The following is a 26928-nucleotide window of genomic DNA, read 5'->3' as shown; positions in this document are numbered from 1 at the left end:
TGACTAATGTGGAGAGGGGAGCAAAGAGGAGTGAGGCTAGAACAGGGGCCTGGCAAGCCATGGTAAAGAATTTAGACTTTTGTTAAGATCATTGAAAATCCATTGACATATTTGAGTTTGAGAAATACATGCTCTAATTTGTGTTTTAAGAAGCATACTCTGGGTGCTGTGGGGAAAATTGTTGGAGGGTGTGTCTGGAAGAGGAGTACCCTGTCAGATCTATGAGAGCCACAGCCCAGGTGAGAGATGAGGGTGGCCTGGAGTGGAGGTGACCCTGGGGGCAGGGAGATGGGGGGAGACTGAAGATTCAGTTTGGGGAGGAGAGATTGCCTTCCTCATCTCCTGTGTTTCCCCAGCTTGTCCCTATGTTTATTTTGTTACCTTTAAGGGCAGTTCCTCAAGGTCGGCTGAATCTGTTGCTGCTATTATCACTGCCATTTTGATGAGTGATTTCACCTGGTACTGTATCAGATTCTCAGCACTAGTTCACTGGACAATAGTTATTGCAAGCTCCTATCCTCTCTCACTTATGAACTTAATTAAAAGATGTCTCTCTCTTACACACACACATCAAAAACATAAAATGTTGTAAGCATCACTGAATGAAATATGATTATTCCGTCCGTCATGGTCACTTCCCTTTGACTCCTAAGCTTTGTTTTCAGGAATACACACAGAGACAAGGAAAGGAACAGTCTTCGAAGGATCTGTATTTCTATTTATTTATTTATTTATTTATTTATTTATTTATTTATAATGTTTATTTATTTTTGAGAGGGAGAGTGAGACAGAGTGTGAGTAGGGGAGGGCCATAGAGAGCAAGACACAGAATTGAAGGCAGACTCCAGGCTCCAAGCTGTCAGCACAGAGCCTGAGCCTGATGTGGGCTCAAACCATGAACCGTGGGAACATGACCTGAGCTGAAGTTGGATGCCCAACCCACTGAGCCACCCAGGTGCCCCAAGGGTCTGTGTTTAAATTGTAGCACACTATGCTTCCCCAAAACTCACTTTTTGTTCATGGTGTGTGGTGAATTTTGGTATATCTGGAAATATGTTACATTTGCTATGATTTGTTCAAGCTATTCTGGAGAAGAGTAGACTACAATTTTTCCTAGTATAGCATAGTTCATTATCTGAATATTGCAGCACACTAAGCCGGGGGTGGACAGTTGCAAGAGTGAAGGGGATTATGTGGGGACTGATAGCCAAGTGCATATTGTTTGCCTTATGATACCTGGTTGAAACTTGGGTTCTTATTTAACTCTTAGATCTTGTCTAAGAATCTTTGGACCCCATCATTTTGACCCTGCTCTTAAAATTCTGGAGGGTTAGCCCCAGAATCAATCAAACCACTCTTCCTAGAGATTTTGAAATATATGATGGTCCTGAACCTGTCTGAGCCCAGAGCAACCCACTTGCTACCCATGTCTTGTAGGAAGGAAGGGGAAACCATTTGGCTGTTGGGATTGAAGAAAAGGTGATACCTATGGTTTGCTTGCCTCAAAACATTCTGAACTGTGCCTACTCTGTGATTTTTCAAACGTAAAACATGAAATTTCTTAGGATATGGTCATTAAAATGATTTCTTTTTTCTTTCAATTCACAAAGTAGGATTTGTAAATTACAAAAGACATATTCCTTTCTTTCCTTACAGAAGAAACATTGTCTATTTCAGGATTCATTTTCTCTAATATGGGATTTCAGCTCCAGCTATAATTCAGGGGGTGCTTGTCTGGTAATTGCATTCTTTTGCTGATTTTTCTCTTTCTCATCTTGAAGATGATTTTATTTTTTCATGCTATAAACCAAATGCTATTTAATGTCCTTATTAGGGAAGGACATATCCATGAATTGTTGTCCTATTTATACATCTGTTATCAGAGTGAATTACTTGTTTGTTTAAGAATGAAGTTCTACCTCATTTAAGACCATTTTTGCCTATTAGCAAATGAATTCTATTTGAATTTTCATGAGTGTGTTTTAGTTCATACCAAAGAGCAATTGTTTTAGGAAATCAGAACACTGAACATTTTTTAAACAAGTAAAAGATGTATTATCTGCTTATAAATAGTGGAAGTTGAAACACAAATAATATATTTCCTAATTGCTTTTTTTTTAGACCTAACAACAATTGATCATGGGTAGGGTTGATATTAGCCAATTTGGACAATAATATATACTACTAAACGAAAATGTATTTTAAAAAGCTTTTAAAAGAGCCACCTGCCAGGTCAAATTGATTAAGCATCTAAGTATCATGTTGGATTTAAAATATATTTGTGTGAGATATCTGTTTAATCCTTGAGGTCTAATAATAAACTTTGTAGAGGGGCGCCTGGGTGGCGCAGTTGGTTGGGCGTCCGACTTCAGCCAGGTCACGATCTCGCAGTCCGTGAGTTCGAGCCCCGCGTCAGGCTCTGGGCTGATGGCTCAGAGCCTGGAGCCTGTTTCCGATTCTGTGTCTCCCTCTCTCTCTGCCCCTCCCCCGTTCATGCTCTGTCTCTCTCTGTCCCAAAAATAAATAAATGAAAAAAATAAATAAATAAACTTTGTAGAGAAGGTTGAGCTTTCTCCAGAGTTTACTTGAGGTGTCAGGATAAGTAATTGCCTTGCTGCTACAAATTTGGAATTTAACATTTTGTTGGGCCTATTTTTTCTGCCACTCCATAGATAATAAATTTCATGAAGGGATCTTTCCATTGGCAGAAGTTAGTTCCTTTTGTTTTCTCTGCAGAAAATGAGTTGCTTTGCTTTGTGATAGGCAGGTATCCAAGCATTAATACTTTTCTTTTCAGTCTAGAATCAGGTAATGACGGCCCATCATTCATACTGACAGCAGGGATGACAATCTTGCTTGTCCCATATCTTCTAGTACAGCTCAAGGACAGGAATAGTGGCTAGAATTTTATCAGCAGTCTCAAGAGTCAAGGGACAGAAGTGATGTGGGTTGGAGTAGGTGATTAACTCTTTTGAGATTCCTCTCATTTTATCAACTCCAAATTGACCAGAGGTGCTATTGTACTGTAGAAGCTTGAATGCCATCCCTCACTTATCCCTCTGGAATGATACAAACACAATCTATTTTGTTGATCAATTCTTTTCCTCTCTCTGTCATTCTCTGTTTCTCTCTCTTTCTTTTGATGCAGTAGATCTGGTGTTGGCCAGCTATAGCTTGCAGGACAAATCCAGCCTGTGGCTGGCAAGCTAAAAGTGGGTTTTATATTTTTAAGTGGTTGAAAAACCAGAAGAAAAATATTTCATGAAAACGATGTGTCAGTGCTCGTAAATAAAATTTTACTTAAATATGACCTGCTGATTCACTTACATATTGTCTGTGGATATTTTTCTGCCACATTGAAAAATTCAATTGAGTAGTTAGACAGATACTGATTGGACCACAGAATTTAAGTTGAGACAAGTCTAGGCACTTCTCAAAAAATATAATTGTTAGGGGTGCCTGGGTGGCTCAGTCATTTAAGCATCTGACTTCAGCTCAGGTCATAACCTCACGGCTAGTAGGTTCGAGCCCCATATCCAACTCTGTGCTGACAGCTCAGAGCCTGGAGCCTACTTTTAATTCTGTATGTATGTCTTTCTCTCTGTTCCTCCCCCACTCATGCTCTCTGTCTCTCAAAATAAATAAATAAATAAATAAATAAATAAACAAACAAACAAACAAACATTTTTTAAAAAGAAGAAAGAAATACATTTTTTACTCTGTATATAGCTATGATCCTGTTGTTAACTGTAGTGGTGATTTTCCTGTATTGTGGACAAGATATTTTTTTCAGGAGCCAAATGGAGAAAATTTTTAGCATATTTCTTATGTTCAGTGTGGTCTAATTGAATTAAGTGAAGAGTCAGAGCCATAAAGTCTCAGAGACCGGTCAGACAGGAAATCATCTAATCCCGAGGTCATCTAATCCAGAGGTATGGGATTAATCCACCCATTGATTTGTTAAAATTTTTTTTAAATTAATTTTAAAAATTTACATCCAAGTTAGTTAGCATATAGTGCAACAATGATTTCAGGACTAGATTCCTTAATGCCCCTTACCCATTTAGCCCATCCCCCCTCCCACAACCCTTCCAGTAACCCTCTGTTCTCCATATTTAAGAGTCTCTTATGTTTTGTCCCCCTCCTTGTTTTTATATTATTTTTGCTTCCCTTCCCTTATGTTCATCAGTTTTGCATCTTAAAGTCCTCCTATGAGTGAAGTCATATGATTTTTGTCTTTCTCTGACTAATTTCACTTAGCATAATACCCTCTAGTTCCATCCATGTAGTTGCAAATGGCAAGATTTTATTCTTTTTGATTGCTGAGTAATAGTCCATTGTATATATATATACCACATCTTCTTTATCCATTCATCCATTGATGGGCATTTGGGCTCTTTCCATACTTTGGCTATTGTTGATAGTGCTGCTATAAACATGGGGGTGCATGTGCCCCTTCAAAACAGCATACCTGTATCCCTTGGATAAATACTTAGTAGTGCAATTGCTGGGTTGTAGGGTAGTTCTATTTTTAATCTTTTGAGGAACCTGCATACTGTTTTCCAGAGTGGCTGCACCAGTTTGCATTCCTACCAGCAGTGCAAAAGAGATCCTCTCTCTCCGCATCCTCGCCAACATCTGTTGTTGCCTGAGTTGTTAATGTTCACCTTTCTGACAGGTGTGAGGTGGTATCTCATTGTGGTTTTGGTTTGTATTTCCCTGATGATGAGTGATGTTGAGCATTTTTTCATGTGTCAGTTGGCCATCTGGATGTCTTCTTTGGAGAAGTGTCTATTCATGTCTTTGGCCTATTTCTTCACTGGATTATTTGTTTTTTGGGTGTTGAGTTAGTACCCAAAATCTATAAAGAACTTATCAAACTCAACATCCAAAATGCATCCATTAATTTTACTTGCTTCCTCTTTTACCAGTCATTTTATTTGGGAGCTTATCTCAACTTGGCAGGTATGCAAACTTTCAGAAGTTCCAAGAATACTAGTAACACTTTTTTCTTTTTCTTTCTTTTTAAAAGGAATTAGCACATGTTTATTATAAAAAATAATATGTGACCAGCTATCTACTTTTTAAACCAAAAAAAGGTGGGAATATAAAATTTATCATAAAGATTAAAAATGCCATTTTTTTTTTAGTGGTCTCTAGTCGTGTTTTAAGAATTTTTTTTGCCTTCTTTGCAACAAATCCTTGTATGTACACAAAGTTAATGTGACAGTAAACAACTTCTGGGCTGTTTAATTGATATTTGAAGTAAAATTACCTGAGGGTATTTTTGTATATGTATTAGAAACCTTAAAAATTTGCATATGTTCTGTCTTTACTTAGGTGGATCAGCTAAATAACATGCCATTTAATGACTTTGTAACAGTTGTTCTTACTCATTCTCATTCTTTACATTTGCCTGGCTTAGGTCCTCTCACCTTTAGAATAGTGTCCGGGTTGAACCACTCAGCCTGCATTGAACATGGGCTTCAAGGACGTGTGGTTCTACCGAGTTGTGAGACCCTAAGCCACCAAGAAGAGGGTGGCAAACCCTGATTTGCAAGTGAATGCTTCCTCTTTCCCACAGTTGACATTCAGCTTTGGGACAAGATCACAAAACCCCTTCAGTCCATATTAAATGTCAATCACAGGGCCCCAAATGGATAAAGGCTGAAATAGTGTATTTTGGATGAAGCCCAGGAAACAAATTATAATGTATGTTCTGTCTTTAAAAGAACCATTCCCCCAAGGGCACTGGGAATTTTAGGTTTGTCCACAATGTGACCAGACAGAACTCTCCCAGGCTGTTTACAAGGGCTGTGATTAGGCTCCTCTAAGCTCTGGAAGAATATAGGAGAATGGGGCAGCATGTGGAAACTTGCCAGGTTCAGTGTGGACTATTACTGGGCCTGAGGCCCTGGTTGATTCTGTTCAGCTCTGGAAGAGTTACTGCAGTTTTCCAGCCAGAACTTCAGAGAACTCCAGTGGAATCTATTAGAACCCCTCTGTGGGATCCACCTAGGATCCTGGCACTGGTCAGCACATTCTGATGGTTCAGTTACTCAAAGTCACTGCTGCACCCTCCCATTGTCCCTGCTGTCCACTGTATGGTTCCTTGTTTCCTGTGTGCATTTCATCGGTGAGACTGTGAACCCTTACCACCCACCCCGAAACTCATTGTCTTCTATTCCTTTCACAGCCCCTAAGCACTAGCGGGACTTTGCATTCATTTCAGTAATTTCTCTGTAAATGTGGACTATGTGGTAGGACGGGAGAGGCTAGTTCTCAGGAGAATGTGTGCTTTTTTGTATGCATATATACCGTGCAATGTTATTAAGTCCCAACCAGACCTTACAGGGGCAGTGATTGAATTCTCTTGCCATTAGTAGAACAGACAGTAGGTGGGATGAGTGTTCAGCTTAAATATCTCCGGTGCACCACTTGAACCACGTGTCCCACCTGTGGGTTGTTTGCAGCTGGCCCTTTTGTTGCGGTGGGTCCCCTAATTCTCTTTTCAGTCCCTTTCATCTCTTCATTGTTCTCTAAGGCACAGCTCTGTAAACCACACAGAGGCCTTTCAACTTCTCTTGCTTTTTGTTTGATGCAGCCAGTTGACTAGTACTGTCAGCTAATTGGAGTGGAAATGTAAAATGAAAGCTGTATTATTCAGCTGCCAAGTCTCCTCAGTTGGCAGGGAGTGGGTGATGCTGGTAATTGTACCAGAAGTGTAATTGCTCTGGGTTCTGCCTCTGGATTTCACAGTGAACCCTGGGAGGGTCTTCCTTGGAGACACCTGATCCCTGCTTCTCTTCAGTGGCTTCCTGGCAAACAGTGAGGTTTGAGGCAAATCTAATCAAGCATTCTTATGTTGTTAGAGAATACAACCACTGTGTATTTTGCTGACTGCAGGAGTGGATTGCTTGGTCTAAGTACTTAGTCAATATGTCATTCCCATCAGAACTGGCAGTTAATTTCCTCTTGGTTTGGGATGGGGGTGGAATCCATGTTCCCAGAGGTGAAGATGCTAACCCCATATGCCAGTCGTGGCCTGTGCCAGAGTGTTCTTGGGAACAGTAGCTGATGCAGAACAGAAGCCCATTTGTAAACTGGTTATGAATGAGGAAAGGTTTACATGTCTGGAAAGAGTTGAATAGCTTAATGGAAAAAAAGAAAAGTAAAATGTGGTTGATTAGTTTGGCATTAAAGTTAATCGTATCAGTGGTTTTGGCCAAACTGAGCTTGCTTGCTTTTTTCTTTTCCTTTTTTTTTTTTCTTTTCCCATTTTAATTCCTGAATCGAGTGACAATGGCGAACAATATTTTAGGGTAGACTGTGTGGGCTGTAGCATGTGGGATCATATGGCATGGGTAACTTCTGCTCCTCCCCACTATTTAACCCTGAGCCCGTGGCATGCAATAGTAATTTTTCCACTTACCCTACTTGGACAGAGCTTCAGAATCCTCCTCAACACAGCATTTTAAGTGTTTTTTTTTTTGTAGAGCTGGCATCTGTGAGAAAACCTGTCTACCATCTCTGACTTAGAACTTTGGAAGACTTTCCACTACTCACCCAGGACATGGAAATAGCAGCAGCTATGTAATGCACTCTTCTCGTTTGCCAAGATTAAGAAGGTTGATTTGAGCAGTGTTGTCTGGTACAGTTTTGTTACCATATCATTATTACTTTATTATGCCATGTGGCATTATAGAAAGCTTCCTCAAACATTTCTAGAGGAGAAGCTGTTTTTGTTTCCTTCGAAGTTTAAGATCTTGAGTAAGATATTGAGAGTAAGGTTGCTGAGGCAGAGCTGGTTACCCTTGTTGGTCCCAGATTCCTTCCTGTGCAGAAATCCTTGCCAGCTGCACTGTGGTGGGGTGGAGGTGGTGACAGCAGCCAAAGTCAATTAGGTCAGGTGATCAGTTATACAGAAACCTGTTGAGAGCTGTCCTCTCCAGAATTATCATCTTTTAGTTGAAAGAGCATAGTTCTTGATACTAACCAGCCCTGCCTTCAAATTCTGGCTTTCCCAGTTATATGATAAGTCACCAATTTTTTTTTTTTTTAAGCTTTGGTTTCTTTTTTTTTTTTTTTTTTTTTTTTTTTGAAAACAGAAGCAATAATTAAGTAATTCATAAGGTTTTTGCAAGGATTAAATGTCACATGTAAATACATATTTGTATGTGATATGAATATTATAGGTGTACATATGCATGTATATACACCTGTAATATACACATATATGTATATATAAGACACATACATATGTAATGTATGTATATAATAGTTGCTTAGTAAAAAGTAGCCATGAGTATTGCATGCACATATAACTTGTGTAAAGACATTTTAAAATGGACATTATAAAATGGGGTTGGAAAGTTGAGTGTTTGATTAAAAAAATGCATTATCTATATGGTATCTTATTTTGAAAAGTAAGCTTTGTAACTTGCACATCAGGAGTGGTTGTATATTGATGAACATGGTCATGAAATGCACACATGAGAAAAAAAATCAAGCAGATGATGAACTGCTTTATGACCTCTGTACAAAGATGTACAGTGATGATCCCTCTGACAAACAGAGGTCATACAGAGATTTATTTGGAGTACAGGAAGGGTCTAAGGATAGAGAACTGGAAGCCTCTGCTCTACCCTATAAGTGTTGGGCACTGTGCTGAGGAATCTAAAATGTGTTATGTAATTTAGCCTCCTAATATTCCTCTTGAGTAGGTTTTATTATCTTTATATTTTTTTTATATAAAAGGAAACTGAAGCTTAGTCAGGAAATTACCTTGTTTAAGGTTCTGTAACTATTAAGTCAATGAGCTAGATTCTACCCCCCAGATGTATGACTCCAGAATTCATTTCTAGATTATGGACACTGAGCTCTAGCCTCTGAATTTATGGAGGAAGAATCTTGTCTAGTGTGCCCAGCTTGCTGAAGGCAGGTTCTAACTCCTAGTCCAGTGCTGTTTTTCCATACTAGGTTCTCTCTTCAATTATTCTTTTCCTTTGTTCCCTAATTATTTTCAAAATCTTGCTTCTTCAACTGTATTTCAAGTTCAAGTGCATATGTAAGGAACAGGGTTGTTTTCTTCGGTATCCAGTTTATATTTTTTTGTAATTCCCAGTTGCTTAGCACAGTGACAGATCCTCAAATTCTTGGTGACTTGAATGGTTGAAGAATTTAGTCTCTGAAATTCCATCTTGGATGGGGCGGAGGTATAAATGTATACAAATATGTATATACTTATATACATATACAAATTATGTGTACAAATATGTATATATTTATATACATATACAAATTGGTTTTTTTATCTTTGAGATGTTCAATTGGTACTTTGCAAGAATGGCTCTCAATGTTATTGGATCCATTTCACTGTTTTTATCCAGTCTGACCATCTTTTAATTTTCATTTTCATAATTACTGATATTTGAAGGTTTATATTTACTATCTTACTATTTGTTTTCTGTTTGTTCTCCTGTTTTGTGTTTCTTTTTTCTCTTTTCTTCTTTTGGATCAATACAAAATTCATTTCCCCATCTGTTAGCTTCTTTAGTTATACATGCTTTTACTATTTCTTTTAGTGGTAATCCTAGAGATTACATGTATTATTTAGCTCTTCCCAACTAGTACTAGGACCTTGAAACACTTTAAACTTATTTACTTTTCTGCAGTCTTAGATGTTATTGTTATCCATTTTATATTAGCTGCATTTTAAATTCCACAAAATATTATTTTTGTTTTATGCAGTTATTTTTTATATTTACCCACACATTTGCCCTTTCCATTACTCTCAGTTTCTTCCTACATTACTGTGTTTCCATCTATAATAATGTTCTGTTTTCCTGAAGAACTTCCTTTACTTTTTTATGTTTGGGTCTGCAGGTGACAAATTCTCATAAGTTTTATTAATTTAAAATGTTTTTATTTCACTTTTATTTTTTGAAGGCTATTTTTGCTGGGTATAGAATCCTAAATTGATTATTGTTTTTACTTATCACTTCAAAGATTTTTTTCCTGATTTCCATCATTTTTTTTTGTGGAGAAGTTGGCTATCAGGTTTAGTGTTCATCTTTGGAGATAATTTTCCACCCCTCTATAGACTTTAAGATTTTTCTCTATGGAAACAACTTAAGTGACAGTCAGTGGATGAATGGATAAAAAAAATGTGAAACACACACACACACAGGAATATTATTCAGCCTCAAAAACAGGGAAATCCTATCATTTGTGACAACACAGATGAACTTGGAGGGCATCATGCTAAGTGAAATAAGCCAGACTGAGAAAGACAAATACAATATGATATCACTTATAGATGGAATCTCAAAAAAAAAAAAAAAAAGTCAAGAGCCACTTGGCTGGCTCAATCAGAAGAACATGTAACTCGATCTTGGAATTGTGAGTTCAAGTCTCATGCTGGGTGTGGAGATTACTTAAATAAATAAAATTTTGGGGCGCCTGGGTGGCGCAGTCGGTTGAGCGTCCGACTTCAGCCAGGTCACGATCTCGCGGTCCGTGAGTTCGAGCCCCGCGTCAGGCTCTGAGCTGATGGCTCAGAGCCTGGAGCCTGTTTCCGATTCTGTGTCTCCCTCTCTCTCTGCCCCTCCCCCGTTCATGCTCTGTCTCTCTCTGTCCCAAAAATAAATAAAAAACGTTGAAAAAAAAAAAAATTTAAAAAAAAAAAAAATAAATAAAAATTTGAAAAACGATGAAAATAAAAAGTAAAAAAAAAAATAGACTCATATAACAGAAAATAGAAATTGGTTGCTAGGGGCTGGGGAAGTGGGGAGGAATAGAGAGGAAAAACAGATTTTATTCTTTACTGTTAGTTTTCAGTAGTCTTACTCCAATGTGCTTAAGGTATTATTTTCTTTGTATTTATTCTGCTTGATAGTCTTATCACTTCTTGAATCTTAATGTTTTTCTTTGTTTTGGAAATTTTTTGGCTGTTATTTTTTCAAAAATTTATTTTTGCCCATTTCTGTCATCTCTTCCTCACATGCCTATATATTAAACCTTACAGTATGTTCCATGTGTCTCCCATGCTCTTTTCTAATACTTTTTGTTTTTTGTCCCTCAGTTTGGATATTTTCTAATGAGCTATCTCCTCACTTAACTAATATTCTTTTAAGTTATGTTCAGCATGCAGTTAAAAAAATTAATCTCATTTGTTTGTATTTTGCTGTTCTTGAATTTCCAATTAATTATGGTTGGGGATACTGGTTATCTGATAAAACATTCATAGTTTCTAAAAAATTTCCAATACAATTTTTTTTGTCTTCTGTTATTTTCATAAAGTTCTAAACAAAATAAAGTACAGTCTTCCCTTGAGTTACATGATAGTTAAGTTTTTGGATAATTCAGTACATATTATTACCACTCAATAAGTTTTTTTTGTGTTTATATGTGAAACAGAGTTAGGATAATAACCAGGTAATTATAAACAGATTTTTCACTGACATGAATGTTTGGAAGGACATTCAAATGTCATCTGGAAATGGGACAATTTTTCTTTGTGCAAGAGTGTCTTGCATGACATGAAATCTAGAATTTATGATCCGTATCCATTAAATGCCAGTAGCACCCCAACCTTCAGTCTTCAAAACAAATTTTCAAATGCCTCTTAGGGCAGCGTAGCCCCTGTTTAAGAGCTTGCTTTACATTAAATAGTGAGGTTGCTGGTAGTGAAGTCTTTGAGTCAGGGCCTTGTTCAGGCCTGAAAACAGGCATATTAGGATGTGGCTTTTCCTGGTTGAATGTGAGTGTCAGTACAGCTCCCAGCCATTTATTGGATGGCCAATTTAACTAGGTCAACTGCTAAGAGCCTGGCTACAGGAAAAAAGAGGGGTTGAGGACATGCAGCAGAACTTCAAATGATACGTGCAGTGTTGGCATGCTGGAACATGGCAGTATCAGGCAGGTGAGCCTGGCATTCAGTCAGAAATAGAGGGGCCATTTCAGAGTAAAGGTCTTGACTGAGACCTAAGTCTAGAAGGCAGGATTTCAGATAGTGCATATTGAAAATGGCCATTGCAGGAGCAAGACTTTTATTGGGCAGCATGGGGAGTGAAGTGCTATTGTCTATATATTTGGCTTTTCAGCAATTACATCATAAAATGGCTAGTGATTATCCAAATTTGAGAATGTCCATCCATCCATCCATCCATCCATCCATCCATCCATCCATTAACTCAGTCAAAAACATTGTAAGTGCCTATTATGTTTTAGTCACTATGGGAACACAAAGCTATCTATATATAAAGAAATTGTCTCTACTCTTGGGAAGGGAGGGAACAACAAATTATAAAACAAATGATAATGATCTAGTGGGAGAGGAAGACAAAATAAATAATATTAATACGAGATATAATGGAATAGCAGTAATTTAATTTCATGTGCAAATATTTTGAATGCATACTTTTTTCCTTCATTTTCCTTAGGAGTGTGAAATGAAATGTGTAAGAGCTGAATTGTTAGAGGGAAAAATGTGATTATAAGCTTAAGCTACACCAGGGTCTCCCTAGTATCTGACTTACTTAAAGTGGAAATATGAGGCAGACTTTTTATTCATTATAGAACTTTTTCTGCAGGTAACATCTCTAGAAATTTATGAGGGTTATTTTGTCATTGGATGTTCTTGGGTTGTCCTTTCACTGTAACAGAATTGTGTTAGAATAAATAGAAAGCTGTGCGTAAAAAATAGAAGAGTTACAGAGCTAAGACTGTGTTTCCATTGCTTCAGAATTTGGAATATGAAGCACATTTACTGAGCATTTAATTTTATTCTACATTTTGAAGAGATTCTTTTTTTTTTTTTTTTTTTTTTTTTTGGTATACTCTTCTAGGAGTGTAGTTTCCACAGCACTCTCTAGTGGAATATTTTGTAAACATTTAAGCTATGGGAAAGTTAACTCCTCCTTATCTTGGAAACTGGAGATTCCAGGAGGATTTTCTAAAGCTCTAAATGTTACAACTACTCTCTGTAGCAGAAAATACCATCATCAACTGGTTAAGGTTGTGACAGGTGACCAAACTCATATCTAACATTTAGTAAGTGCTTCCTATGTATCAGCCACTGTGCTAACATGTATATTAATTTAGGGCCACCTTGGTGGCTCAGTCAATTAAGTGTCTGACTCTTGATTTCGGCTCAGGTCATTATCTCATGGTTCATGGGATCAATCCCCATGTCAGGCTCTGAGCTGACAACACAAAGTCTGCTTTGGGATTCTCTCTTTTCTTCTCTCTCTGCCCCCCCCCCCATCAAAATAAATAAATAAACTTTAAAAAAAGTATATTAATTTATTTCATCTTTACTCTCAATCTTTAGTTCTGTCTTATCTGTATTATATGTTAGGAAATGGACACTCAGAAAAGCCAAGAGATTTGTCCCAAGATCCCACAGCTGGGGAGCAATTGAGTTGGTATTTGAACCCACGTTTACCCACTCTACTATCCTGATATTGCTGCTTGAGTTAATGTGGTGTATGCCCTTGTGTTCACAGACCAAGGCTGTGGGTACAGAAGTGGGTATGGTTGAAATAATAAAAGCTTCAGAATCTAATAGACACTGGTTCAAATATAGGTACCATCACTTATAAGCTTTGGTAATATTACCTAACTCCTATGAACCTTGGTTTCCTCATCTGTAAAGTGGGGATGATGATATCTATCTCACAATATTTTAGGGAGAAATATAAAAGATCTGAATGTGTCTCAGAGTCTGGAATCCAGAAAGTGCCATTTTCCTCCTTCTTCTTTTCTGGGCAAAACAGACCTGGGAGGAGTAAGTCTTGCATTGTGAAAGTAGGGGAAGTTTTGGGAACATGGAGCAGGGAAATATTACCTTAGTCAAGGAGGCAGGGAGGTCCTCCCTGAGGAAGTAATATTTCAACTGAGACCTGGAGGACATGATGATGGAAGTTAGATTAAAAGGGGGTAGGAATATGCTTTGCAGGCATGGGGAATATTTTAGGCAGATAAGTCACTTAACCCCACAGTCCTTTCCTCTGAAGATTTGCAGCACTGCCCTCTTGTGCCTCATTTTGGCTTGTAGAGTGAGAGATGGAAGTAAGCGTGATTTGAACTGGTAAGACTGCTATACAATAGAAGGCATTCTATTGTTATTGATATTATATGACAATAGTAGAGCATGGAAGAAAAGGGTGGGTTTGAATCCAGATCTATTCATGACTTATGTGCTGTGGACAATTCCTTCAGTCTTTTGACACCCTATTCCCTCCTTTATAAAATATAAGGTAGTGATACTTTGTTCACAAGTTGCTGGGAGGACCAATAGGCTAGCGTGTGTATGGGGGACTCATGGAAATACTGGCACATGGCAGGAACTTGTTCCCTTTCCTTCCCCTGCCCCTGCCTGTGCTACCACACTACCCTAAGGAAACATATGTACAGGAACTTGATGTTAACTTGGCATGCTGTTCAGCGACTCTTGTCAGCCAGTTGAACAAAGACATTTTCAGTTATGTGTAGCAGCTGTCTTTTCATCTGTGATTCATGCTGTTGTTTCTGTATCCAAACTGATTTTCTTATAGCTGGTGCCTTTGAGTTTATCATTTTAAGACAGCTGGAGGAAGACATCAGGTACAAGCTAGTCTCTCCAGGATGCAGTAATGGGAAACTACTTAGGTCCTTGGTGTGGAAAACAACAAACTCCATAAGGGGGCCTTATATGAAGCAAGCTTTTGAAATAGGTCTCAGACAGGAAGTGGTCTGCCATTTTCTCTCTCATTTGGCATTTGCTCCTCCTGAAAGAAGAGAATTTAATGTAAAGATAAGGACTCCTATCTTTCCTTAACAATATGTGTCTTCTGCTCCTTTTTATTTGAGGCTGGATAAGGAGCTTTACATGAACTTTAAAATGAGACTGAATGAAAAAGGTATTGTTTATCTAAGCTGTCTGAGGAAGGGCACTTGGGGAGAAGAATTGAACTCTAAAATAACCTTATGAAAGTTATTGATTCGTTTCTTTATGGTTCCTTGACAAACAAGAACATTATTTCCGTGCCTGAACTGGAGCTGGGTCAACGAAACTTTTTTTATGGATTATCTTTTCTGAAAACTAGACTTGTCAGAAAATAAACCTCCAGAAATGAAGATATGAGACCCAGTTGAATATTGTGGCCTTCTCTTGAGTTGAAGGACAAGTAGGAAACACAATTAATTTTTAAAAATCTTACTGAGTGCAAGAAGGTTTGGGAATAACTCAAGAAGTTTAGATAAATGGCTCCCTGTTAAATATGTGATAGGTAGTTTGATTTAACTCCACCTCTCACATGCCAGTTCAATGCCCAGATCCTATTTACCTATGGTTGGCAGAAAAAGGAATACAACATATTTGTTGTTGTTGTTCTTCTACCTTATATTTTAAAGGTGATTTTAAAGGATCATGTAAGTTTCATCTACTATGTGCAGATACTGTTCTAGACATTAGGGACACAGAAGTGAACAAAACAAACAAAATTCCTGATCTTTTAGGGTTATGTTCTAGTGGGAAAAGGAAAGACCATTAGTAAACAACTGTATAATATGATGTTAAGTGGTGACTACGAGGAAGAAAACCAAGTAAAGGAATAGATAGGTGCAAAATACTATCTGAGGAGGTGGTATTTGAGCAGCCACTTGAATGAAATGAAAGAATAAGTCATGGTGATGTTTGGGGGGAAAGAGCACCCCGAACAGAGAGAGTGGCACATTCTAAGGCCCTGAGCTGGGAACATACTTGGTAGTTTCAGGAATAGCAAAGAAAACCAGTATAGCTAGAGCCAGGTAAAAAAGGTTTCAGAGAGAGGGTAGAAAATGAAATCAGGGAGAGAAATAAGTTACCACTTGAACTTTTTAAGGAGGAGAAAAGTATGATCTGGTGCCATCAAGTTATGACAATCCTATCCTGAACCATCTTCATTCGAGATCCCCACTTTGGAGCCTGGTTTGCTCCAAGTTACAAGCTACCTTGTTCCCCAGAAGGTGGTTGGAGAGACTGTTAGCACCCACTTCCTCCAGTGTGATTCCAACAGCTTTCATTTGTCAGTCCCAAACTTGTACCCTCACCATGCAGTCTCCAGCTAGGTCTTCCCATTTGACTCAAGGAAGCTTTGGGTCTCCCAAGGGCTAAACATAAGGACAGAAAAATCAGTAATTCTTGATGCCAAGAAGATTTATCAAAATAGGAAAAGAAACTCATAAAAGCGAGAGTGTTGTACCATCTTCCAGAATATGAGTGTATAGGGACCTGATGCCCAAGCCACCTATAGCTATCCTACCACCCAGAGAAGCCAGGGGTCCTGGTCCATGTCTCCCCACCTGAGAGTTTCTCATCAGCTATGTATCCCAGCATTGAGTCGCCTAAAGATGGCTTTGAGAAGCTGAGGTTTTTGTGAAACTATTTTATTTAAAGAAATATTTTATTGAATAAATGGGAAATATACATCCCTATTATACTGGTCAAGCTTTTCTAGAAAATTTTAATATGCTAAAAAAATCACATAAATTATATATTTTTGTTACTGAAAAAAATAGAAACTGTAGATAGGATAAAGGGGAAAAAACCCAAAAAGTTACCTACAGTCCATACTGGAGAATGACCATCCTTCACTTACTACCTTATATAATTCCATATTTTGTTTCCACGCACATAAGTATATTTTTATTATAAAAATGGCATTATATTCTACATATTATTTTGTAACTTGAAAGCACAACTTTGGGTGAGCTTTATTTCTTTTTTCTCATTTTTGGTCTAAGAAACCAAGGGAATTTAAAATGAGATGAATTAATAATTAAAATAGGGTTATTATACTATTCAAATTGAAGAAAATTTATGTTGACAGTTGATATAACTGCTCTTACAGAATACTGTAAATAATTTCCCCCCAGAAATTTTAGTACTGATGAGGGATATATTCACTGTATATTTTTAGCATGAATCAAATGTTCAATAAATACTTAACCAAGTGAAATAATTTATTTTTCTTGAATTACCTGGCTATCACTTTAAGATATTTGTAGATGGAGACACCGTATTATCTATAAGAGAATTTGATTCATATATTATTAAAATATTATAAACTGATTAGCAGATTATATTTCGATAGCTTTTTAGGTTTGTCATAATCTAACACCTTAATCTATATTCTAGGGAAAAACTATTTTAAGACTTCTTTTGCAGAGTGTGTTAGATTGCAAGAAAGGATTATAAAGCAACAGAATTGCAACAGTAACATGGAAAATCTGTAAAACTTACTTTACAATGTTATTTCTTTGGACTTTATAGCTTTATCCAAAGTTTTAGCTATTGAGGAACTCTCCTATCCCTACCTTCATAAAGCAATTTTATGGAACCGTAGAAATTGATTCGTAAAGTTTTAGACCTGAAAAAAATATGGCTATCTATCCAGGCATTGGTCAAGTGCTCATTTTATTTTAAATTAGCCATAAATTACTTACTCTATTAGGACATCAATATAAGGAAGTTTTTGATAAGTCCGATGGCCAGATGAAGAAAAATTTTTTCAAACATGGTTTGATTCCAGTGAAGTAATAGCCATCAACATTATGGGGATTTTGTAGTGCTGTCACTTCAACATTGTTTTATCAAGATCTTGCATTCTAACTGGGATATCTCAATTTTCAGGGAGAGATGCTTTCTTGAGGGCTAACAAGTACTCAGGATTGTTCATTAATTCATCCAGCACTCGGGAACCATGCTTGGTGAAGGGGATATATAGAGGAATAAAATGAGATCTCCTTCTTTAAAGAGTGATAGTCTGATAGGAAGACAGATTCATAAACACATTCAGGAAGGCCTCTTGGGCCCAGGTAAATTTAACTTTGAATTAACATAAGGAAAAAATTATGCTTCTATGAGTGAAAGTAAAATATTCCATGTTTTTAGAGGATCCTATTTAAAGTTCAGTAAGCCAAGTGCAGTGACTGAGAGCTGCTAACAAGTATAATGGACTGTTTCGGAGTCTGGGGCCTCTGAGACAACAATTGACATGCAGAGAAGAAGTTGACCCCTGGCGTAAGAATGCCAGGCCTAGAGAGAGTGAAGGTGACCGTGCCTTAGAGCCGTACTGAGCTGAAGGGAGTCCATGGAGGTGGTAATGCCATCCCATATCTGCATGAAAGGAAGACATGGATTCCTGGTTATGTCAGCTCAGCGACACAGGGACGTTTCCAATTTCCTAAGTAGTCTTGAAAATCAATGTGTGGATTCATTCTTCCCTTCTCCTGCAATGTCCTGAATCCTTTCAGTCCTAGGGTCCTAATTAAATAATAATTTCACTCTGCTTTACCTGTGTGGCCTGATGTGGGAAGATGGGGAAGTCAGGTACTTATGGGACTGTTTTCACTCTGAGAAAAGAAAATGTTTAGGAGATGTTTGCTAAATGATCATGACATCTTAGAAAGCATTTGGATTAAAAATATATTACATTTAATAGGCCCTCAGTAAATTCTAGGCACTGTTCGGATCTCTTTAAATACATCATCCCATTTGATCCTTTCAACACCCCTATGAGTTAAGTACTTTATCATTACTACTTTACAGATAAGAAATTCTAGGCACAGACACCTTAACTTGATAACAGACTCACTGTTCTTTTTGGTTTTTTAATGTTTATTTATTTATTTTGAGAGAGAGAGAGAGAGAGAGAGAGAGAGAGAGAGATTGAGAGAGAGAGAGAGAGAGAGAGAGAGAGAACCCCAAGCAAGCTCCATGCCATCAGCACAGAGCCTGATATGGGGCTCAAATTCACAAACTTTGAGATCTTGACCTGAGCCAAAATCAAGAGTCAGCGGGTGAACCAACTGAGCCACCCAGGCGCCCCCATGACAGACTCACTGTTGTGAATGGTGACACCAGGGTTCAAATCCAGGCAGGTTGGCTCCTGACCCTGAGTATTTAGATCTCTTAGAGTTTTGTGGATTTGAGCAAATTACTCAATCTCTCATGTCTTGTTTCCTCATTCGTAAAGTGGGAATAGTCCTAATAATAGTGCCAGCACTACAGAGTTGTCACACATGTCAGTGCTTTTCAGAGAAGTGTGCACTTACTTCCCTCTCTGGTGGGCCCAGCCCTCTAGAATGATGGCAGAGGTCAGGAAAGCAAACTAGGCCACCCACCTCCAGTACTACAAATGCCTCCTCTATCAATGCTTCTTGCTCCCAAAGTCATGCATAAGTCAGCATAAGATAATAGTCAATAAATGGTGGCCATTGGCTTTGTGAAGTTGTCGTTTTTATCCTATACCTTGAAACTGATATTGCATTCTCGAAATCAGCAAGGGACATATATTACATCATTTACATTACAGGGAGTAAAACCTGTTTTTCCTTGCCTACTTGTCGTTGCTCTTTCGCTTAAGAGGAGACTGTAGTTGGCATAGTATTGTCAATTTCAGAGGCATGTGCTATAACAATAAAAGAAAAAAACAAAGAAAGAAATTCAGAGGTATTCCAAATCAGGTTCTAGTACTCATTTGCTTTGGCTCAGAGTTTTTGTGAATTAGCCACTGGGAATGTTACCTTACCTCGGATATATTTTGTGTTTCTTAAATGACTTTGGGTTTGAAGCACATTTTCTAAGACCATTTCTCGGTGTGAAAGAATGACCTCATTTGTGCTTGGGAATGTTGTGCACCTCCATGTAAATCTGTACTAGCACTGGTATGGCAGACATGGTCTTCCAGAGAAACAGAGCCAAAAGGAGACATATGTGTGTGTGTATATATATATATATATATATATATATATATATATATATATGTTTTTTTTTTTTTTTTCCATGGAATTGGCTCATGCAGTTGTGAGGACTGACAAGTCCAAAATCTGTAGGGCAGGCCAGAAGGCTAGAAATTAAGGCAAGATTTGAAGTTGCAGTCACGAGTCTGAAATTTTGAAATTTGTAGGGCAGACTGGTAGCCTGGAAACTCGGGCAGAATTCCATGTTTTACTGTTGAGGTTGAATTCCTTCCTCTCCAAGAAATGTCAATTTTTGCTCTAAAGACCTTCAACTGATTGGATGAGGCTTATCATGTTATTGAAGGTAATCTCCTTTACTTAATCAACTGAGTGTAAATGTTAATTACATCTACAGAATATCTTAGCAACATGTAGGCGGTGTCTGACCAAAGAACAAGACACCACAGCCTAACCAAGTTGACATGTAACATTAACTATCCCACTTGGTCTCCGCTTTTTTGTGGGGAAGTCCCAGCTCATCCCGGTTCAAGTCAAAGGCCCTCATGTTCATAATCCATAATAATTTGTGAGAATCTTATGGATTGTGCTCATATGCATGCTTCTTTTGTACCCCAGTATGTTTAGTGTACATCTGGGCATACAATAGTTACTCAATATGTTGGTTGATCTGCTTCAAAAATATTGAACTACTTACCCAAGTCCTTGTGCTGTGAGCATTAGAATATGCAGTATGCAAGAGACAGAAAGTGAAGTCTAAGGTGCTGATGTTATCTACTGGCAAATCCTGCTTTTAGGATGCTGGTTACTCCCAGTCCAAGTGTCATTTTCCTTTAAACATGCTCCGATGGTTTCTGTTAGTTAACAACAAAGAGAAACTTCAAGTCAGGGAGCAGCGTGTCCTCCTGAGGTTTCAGGCCAATCGATGTTTTTCACTCTAGGTATCGACAGCTCTCTGCCGCATGCCCTTGTTTTTGGCTACGTGGGCTGACTGTGGTGAAATGGATTATACTGCTTTTATTGCCTCTCGGGGTTTAATCAGTGCCCAGCAAGCACTGTGTGTGCCTGTGACTTTCTGTTGCTTTTTAATTGTTTAGGCTGTGGGGCTGTTGATGGTGCTGCTTCGCTGTGCTCATACCTTGACTGATCAGTTTTTAACTGAAAGCTTATGCTTCCTTGCAGGATGCCACAACTTGGAAGCCTGATTCATGCCAGAACTGCCGTTGCCATGGCAACATCGTTATCTGCAAACCTGCTGTTTGCAGAAACCCTCAGTGTGCCTTTGAAAAGGTATGTCATCCTAATTGTATCCTAAATGAACAGGTAAAGTCAGAGAAGGTTAAGGTTTCTGCATCTTTTCAGTCGTTTGTTTCTGACATCTATCCCAATCTCTAACTGGAAGCCTTACGAAATTCAGAAGAGAATTTTAACATCACATCTAAGAATATCTTAATTTCTGTTTATTGAGAATTTACTCTGGACCAGGCACTCAGTGAAAGGTTTACAAACGTTACCCCATTTAATATCATGTGGGGCAAGTATCTTTATCCCCACTTTACAGATGAGGATATGAAGCCTGGAGATTTCAAGCAACCTAACCATGATTATGCAGTTAATCATCTGCTGCCCAGAGAGTTCCCTGGGGCTGACCAGTGCCAAAGCTGTTGATAATCACCACAACATTTAAAAGCCATTGAATGGACTGAAAGTCATCATTGACTTCTTGAAGATGATTTTCCAAAAATACAATTTGTTCTCCCACTGACATTATTGTGCTGCCATTGAGCTCACTAAGACCTTTGACTTGAGAAATCTCCTGGTTGACCAAGTATATGAGAGATATTTCCTCCTTTCCCCTTTGTTAAAAATTTTCAGTTTTTTTTCTGACACATCTATTCTGTTAGAATATTTTTTCCAGGTGCTGACTCTTTTCTTTTTAAAGTGAATCTATTAAAAAAAAGCTTAAGCTTCAAATTTGAACATTTGAAACTTTGTGGAGAAGACTAAATTTTTTTCTTTAAAAAGCATTCTGTCAATTTCACAGGTATAGTTTATTTTTCTCTTTCTCTCCCCCCCCCCCCCATAATAATGAATCTTGAGACTTTATGCCATCTAGCGCTAATATGTTTCTGTTTGTTTCTAATGTTGGAGGGAAGGTTCTTTCTACCTTTCAGTGTAGCCCTCAATTTCTTCATGGGTTTATTTCTGAGAAGCTGGGTGTACATCCAGTGTTGGTAAATTTAATAATCTTTTGTTGTAAATATGGGGCTTTCTATTTTATGGAGCCAATACTCCTAAAAGATCTCTACTTTGCTGCTTAGCATGTTATGTCAGAATCTGAGCTGGTCATATAAAGGCCATGAAGATACACCCTCTTCTGCTCCACGTGAACAGCTGTGGTATCCTGTAAGAAGCCTGGAATGAAATGTTGGAAGATATTGATCATATTGCTGAAAATTAAATGTGTTCTGTACCAGGGCTCAGCAGATGAAATCTGGCCTGCCATTTGTTTTTGTATGACCTACAACAAAAGAACACTTTTTACATTATTAAAAGGTTGGAAAAAGATAAACAACAATATTTCATGGTATAAAAATTATATGGACTTAAATTTTAATGTCCATAAACAAAATTTTGTTGAAACACAGGCATACTCATTTGTTTATGTGTTATCTGTGGCTGCTTTTATAGCACAAGGACAAAGTTGTGTAGTTGTGACATAGACCAAATGTGGCCCTCAAAGGCTAAAATATTTATTATCTGGCCCTTTACAGAAAATAAGTTTCTGACTTCTGTTCTATACCAAACATGATGTTGTCCCTTCCCAATTTGCTTTTCTAATTTTTCTCATCTCAGTAAATGTCAACTCCTTTCTCCCAGTTGCTCAGGCCAGAACACTTAGCATCATCCTTGACCTCCCCACCACCTCCTACATCTCACATCCAGTGCATTAGCAACTCCCCAGCTTTCTTCATAAAACCGTAGATCCCAAATGTAATTTCCCTGCTCTTAGCTCTGGTTCTACCTATTATCATTTTTTTGTCTGTATTCTCACTCTAGCCTCTTGTTTCACTGTTTCTGGATCTGCTTCTTCACTGTAATCTTGATTTAGCAACCAGCGTTATCCTATTAAAAATTAAGCCATATCATGTTGGTTCTCTCCTTAAACTCCTCCAATGGCTTCCAATGGCTTCTTTTCTCACTTAGAGTAACTGCTCACAGTGTCCTGTAAAGTACTACTGTACCGCTTTAATTAATCTACTGTTTTCTTCCTTGCTTACCCTGCTTCAGGCACCAAGCCTGCTTGGTGTTCCTGGATATGTCAGGCACACTTTCGCCATTTGGGCCTTTGTACTGCTTTTCCTGATGAAATTGTTCATTCTCTGGAGATATATATATATGTCAATCACTTGATTCTTTACCTCCTTTACCTCCTTTAAGTCTTGCACTAATGTCATTCTATTTAAAATTGCAAATCTCGGGGCACCTGAGTGGCTCAGTTGGTTAAGCATCCAAATCTTGATTTTGGCTCATGTCATAATCTCTTGGTTTGTGAGTTTGGCCCCATGCTGGGCTCTGTGCTGACAGCATGGAGCCTGCTTGGGATTTTCTGTCCTTCTTTCCCTTCCCCACTCCTTCTCTCTCTTAAATTAATAAATAAATAAAACTTGAAAAAAATTGCAAATCTCTACCCCACCACACATTTCCTATTCCTCCTCCATGCTTTATTTTTCTTCTTGGCACAAATATCTGACATACTATATATTTTACTGATACTTCTTGTTTACTGTCTCTTTTATTCACTATATCCTCAGCACCTACAATAGCACCTGACACATGGTAGGCACTCAATAAATATTTTTTGACCGATTGGATGAATGAATGAGAGATAAGGCTAGAGAGTTGGTAAGTTCGAGGTTATGGAAAGCCTTGTACTATGCTGTACTATGGAGCTTGGGGTTCTATTTTTAAGATAATAGATTACTAATGAAGATTTCAGACATGTGGGTATAATTTCCAGCTTTTAAGAAAGATCTCTTTGGTTTTTCTAAGATAATGCATAGAAACGAGGAGATCAATTCAGAGGCCATGAGAATAATCTAGATGAAGGGATGAGCACCTGAATCAGGGAGCCAGTAGTGTAGGGCTCAAGAGGAAAGGGCAGGTTCAAGAACATTTAGGGGATAACTAGGCAGAACTAAATGAAGTTAGAAGAGTGAGGGAAAGGAAAAGGAGATATGACTCCCATATTTATGGTTTGATGATTTGTTAGCTGAGCCACTGACTGATATTGAAAATATGTGATAATGAGGACAAGCATTCTGTCTGGGAGGAAATGATGATTTCACTTTAGGGAACATTGAGTTTGAAATGTCCATGGAGAAGCCAGGTGGGCATGTCAAAAAGGGAGCCCATATATGAGTCTAAAGCTTAGAGGAGAAGGCAAGGTTGGAAATATTGTGTGGGTATTATTAGCATATAGTCAGTAGTATAAACCTTTAGATTTAATGAGCTCATATAAAGAGATTTTGTGAAGAAAGAGTATAAGATCAAGGATGCAGTTTGGGGAGCACAGTCATTTACAAGGAGGTAAACATAAGAGAGGGATCTTAGGAAGATTAAAGAGACGTGGTCAAAGAGGTAAGAGGTAAGAAGTGGCCAGAGAAGGGAGCAGTATGATGATAGCCAGGAGAGTAGAGAGTTTCCAGAAGGAGTTTGTATCAACAGTGTTAATCACAGGCCACCTGGAAGATGGTGTCAGTAGAGTGGTGGGAGAGGAAGCTATATCACAGAAGTTTGAGTGAATAGAAGGTAGGGAAAGGAAGCCAAGTAAAGGCTGCTCTTGCAGGGAGCTTTGCTGAGACTAGAAGGAGAGAAATGGGGCATTAGGCAGACACCAGTCATTTGTGAAGCTTCTTTGAACCTCTCATCCCTAACCATTGAGCTTTCCTGTGTTGTTGCTTTTCTTATAGCTCTTAAGTAGACTGCAAATGCCTATTTACTTGTTTGCTTCCTCCTCCAGACTCTTAGCTTCTTGAGAGCAAAAACCATGTCTTCTTCATGATTGCAGCCCATCGAACAGCACAGTGTACGACGCTTCGTCAATACTTGCAGAATGACCAAACAAGAGAAGAGAGAGGGTTTTGTTTTTGTTTTCATTTTTGATATTAGCATGATACAGACATGATCATGCTAGGAGGAAAAAGGGTGGTGACCTAGAAGAGAGAGAGAAGCTGATGATATGAGAGATGGGGTAGGGAGGACAGACAGAATGAATGAATTAGAAGGAGTGGTTTTTAGGAAGCAGAGTGTGTGGGATCCAGAGGTTGGGGTAGGGAGGCCAACCTCATTCTCTAAAACTGGAAAGAAAGAGACATGGACAGATACAGATATAGTTAGATTTGTAAGTAAAAAAAGGGACAGGAAACTGAAGTAGTTCATATCTAATCTGACTTTGTGAAGATTTTGAGATTTGGTTGGGAGCAGAAAGAGAGTGGATGTTAGGAGCTGTCACTGAGGAGAGAAAGGGACTGACCAAGGTTGAGGTAAAGTATGTGTGCGTGATATTAAGGGCCCATGGAGCACGACACCAGGAACCTGTGCGGGTACCAAGCTGCATAATGGGATAATTTTCTCATCAATGTTTACTAGCCAGGTATAACGGAAGAAATGACAAATTGTGGAATAGATCCTGGGTTAGGCTTTTCCAATGGAGAGAAAGAAAAAATATACAGTAAGGATTGGGCATTGAGGCTAACATGAATAGGAAAATGAGGCCATTTGGGAGCTGAATGACTTCGAGGGAAAAAAGTGTTGTTCTGCTGAAAGACATGAGATGGTGGGAGTGAGGGTGAGAGAGAGATAAAGTCCAGAAGGTTCAGATTCAGAGAGTTGAAGGTTTCTGTTATAGAATAATTTGGAGTGTAGATAGGTCCCAAGGTCAACCATGACCATGGGGGGTACTCAAGTGAAGCAGAGAGGAGGATTGTTTGAATTGAAGTGGTTAAGAATGTACAAGGATAGAATGCCAGTTTCATGGACATTGAAGTTGTCCAGAATTATATCTAGACATAGTGTAGAAAAGAAACTGTGACCTTGGAGCCAAGTCTTTAGTGAGTGAGTATGAAAGAGTGATCAGAAAATTGGTGAATGATAGTAATAAAAAGAATGACATAATTGAAGACTGCGAAACTCTAAGGAGTTTCCTTCTGTGTAAAATGAGAGGGTTGGACCAAATGATCCAACCATAAGAAATTTCCTACTCCAGGATCATGTGAGTATATCATAGAGCACTTGGGTTCTTTATTTTAAGTAATGAAATAGATTATGGAGTGATAGAACTACAAGAGTCCTTTGGAATTCATTTAGTCAGACTTTCTCATTTTATAGACAAAGAAACAGACCTGTAGGGGTTTAGTCGCTTGCTCAAAGACATAGAGCTAGCAAGTGGTCCAGCCATGACAATACCTTAGGCCCTGACTCATGACCGAATATAATTTCTACTCTACCATGTTGTTTTTAAGTTTTCCTTTGTGTTTCTCAGCAATATGTGTTGTTATTAAAATCTGCTGTGGTATACTTATTAGTTCACGGCACAGGTTAATGAATCACCATTGTACCCTAAGTTATTATTATTAATAAATAACTTTTGTTACTCTCATCTTTTAAAAATGTTTAAAAGTCCTTTTACAATTTGTTTTACTCGTGGATTGACTGGAAATAATTTATTGTCAATGGAAATTCTGATACATGTTTCTTCTTTTTCTGTCAATTTATCTATCTATCTATCTATCCATCCATCCTATCCATACGTAACAGATTCTATATCCAGTTCCTATATCTATCTAGAATAGCTAGCTGGAGAGCTAGCTACCTAGGAATAAGGAGAAAGATAGAGACAGAAAAATATTGAGAAAAAGAGAACAGAGGTATTTAGAACCTTAATTATTTAACCCAGTCCTGTGGGGACCAATCCTCTCCTCAGGATTTCTGGAGAATATATATGTATAGAGGAGGGCAATACCATGCAAGGGAACACCATATTACATGTGGGGTTTTGGCTGCAAACCTCAATGCAGCTAATAATACTATTTACCTAATTAAGTTGTGAGAATTATATATTGTGTATATACAAACATAATACATATGTACACATACATACACACATATATGTATATGTATATGCACATACATGTATATGCT

The 26928-nt window shown here is 38.1% G+C and overlaps 1 protein-coding gene across 1 annotated transcript in view; it reads left to right on the top strand.

The window, feature by feature from the left end:
• The window catches only part of FRAS1 (Fraser extracellular matrix complex subunit 1), a 426196-nt gene that overhangs the window by 134057 nt on the left and 265211 nt on the right, over positions 1 to 26928 (top strand). The window contains exon 3 of the mRNA XM_058722162.1: positions 20908 to 21015. Coding sequence (XP_058578145.1) covers positions 20908 to 21015 — 108 coding nt within the window. The remainder of the gene's footprint in view (positions 1 to 20907; positions 21016 to 26928) is intronic.

Source organism: Neofelis nebulosa, chromosome 3, assembly GCF_028018385.1.
Source record: "Neofelis nebulosa isolate mNeoNeb1 chromosome 3, mNeoNeb1.pri, whole genome shotgun sequence".
In the NCBI taxonomy this organism is placed as follows: domain Eukaryota; kingdom Metazoa; phylum Chordata; class Mammalia; order Carnivora; family Felidae; genus Neofelis; species Neofelis nebulosa.
Note: the sequence above shows the minus strand (reverse complement) of the source record. Positions and strands in the feature narration are given on the sequence as shown.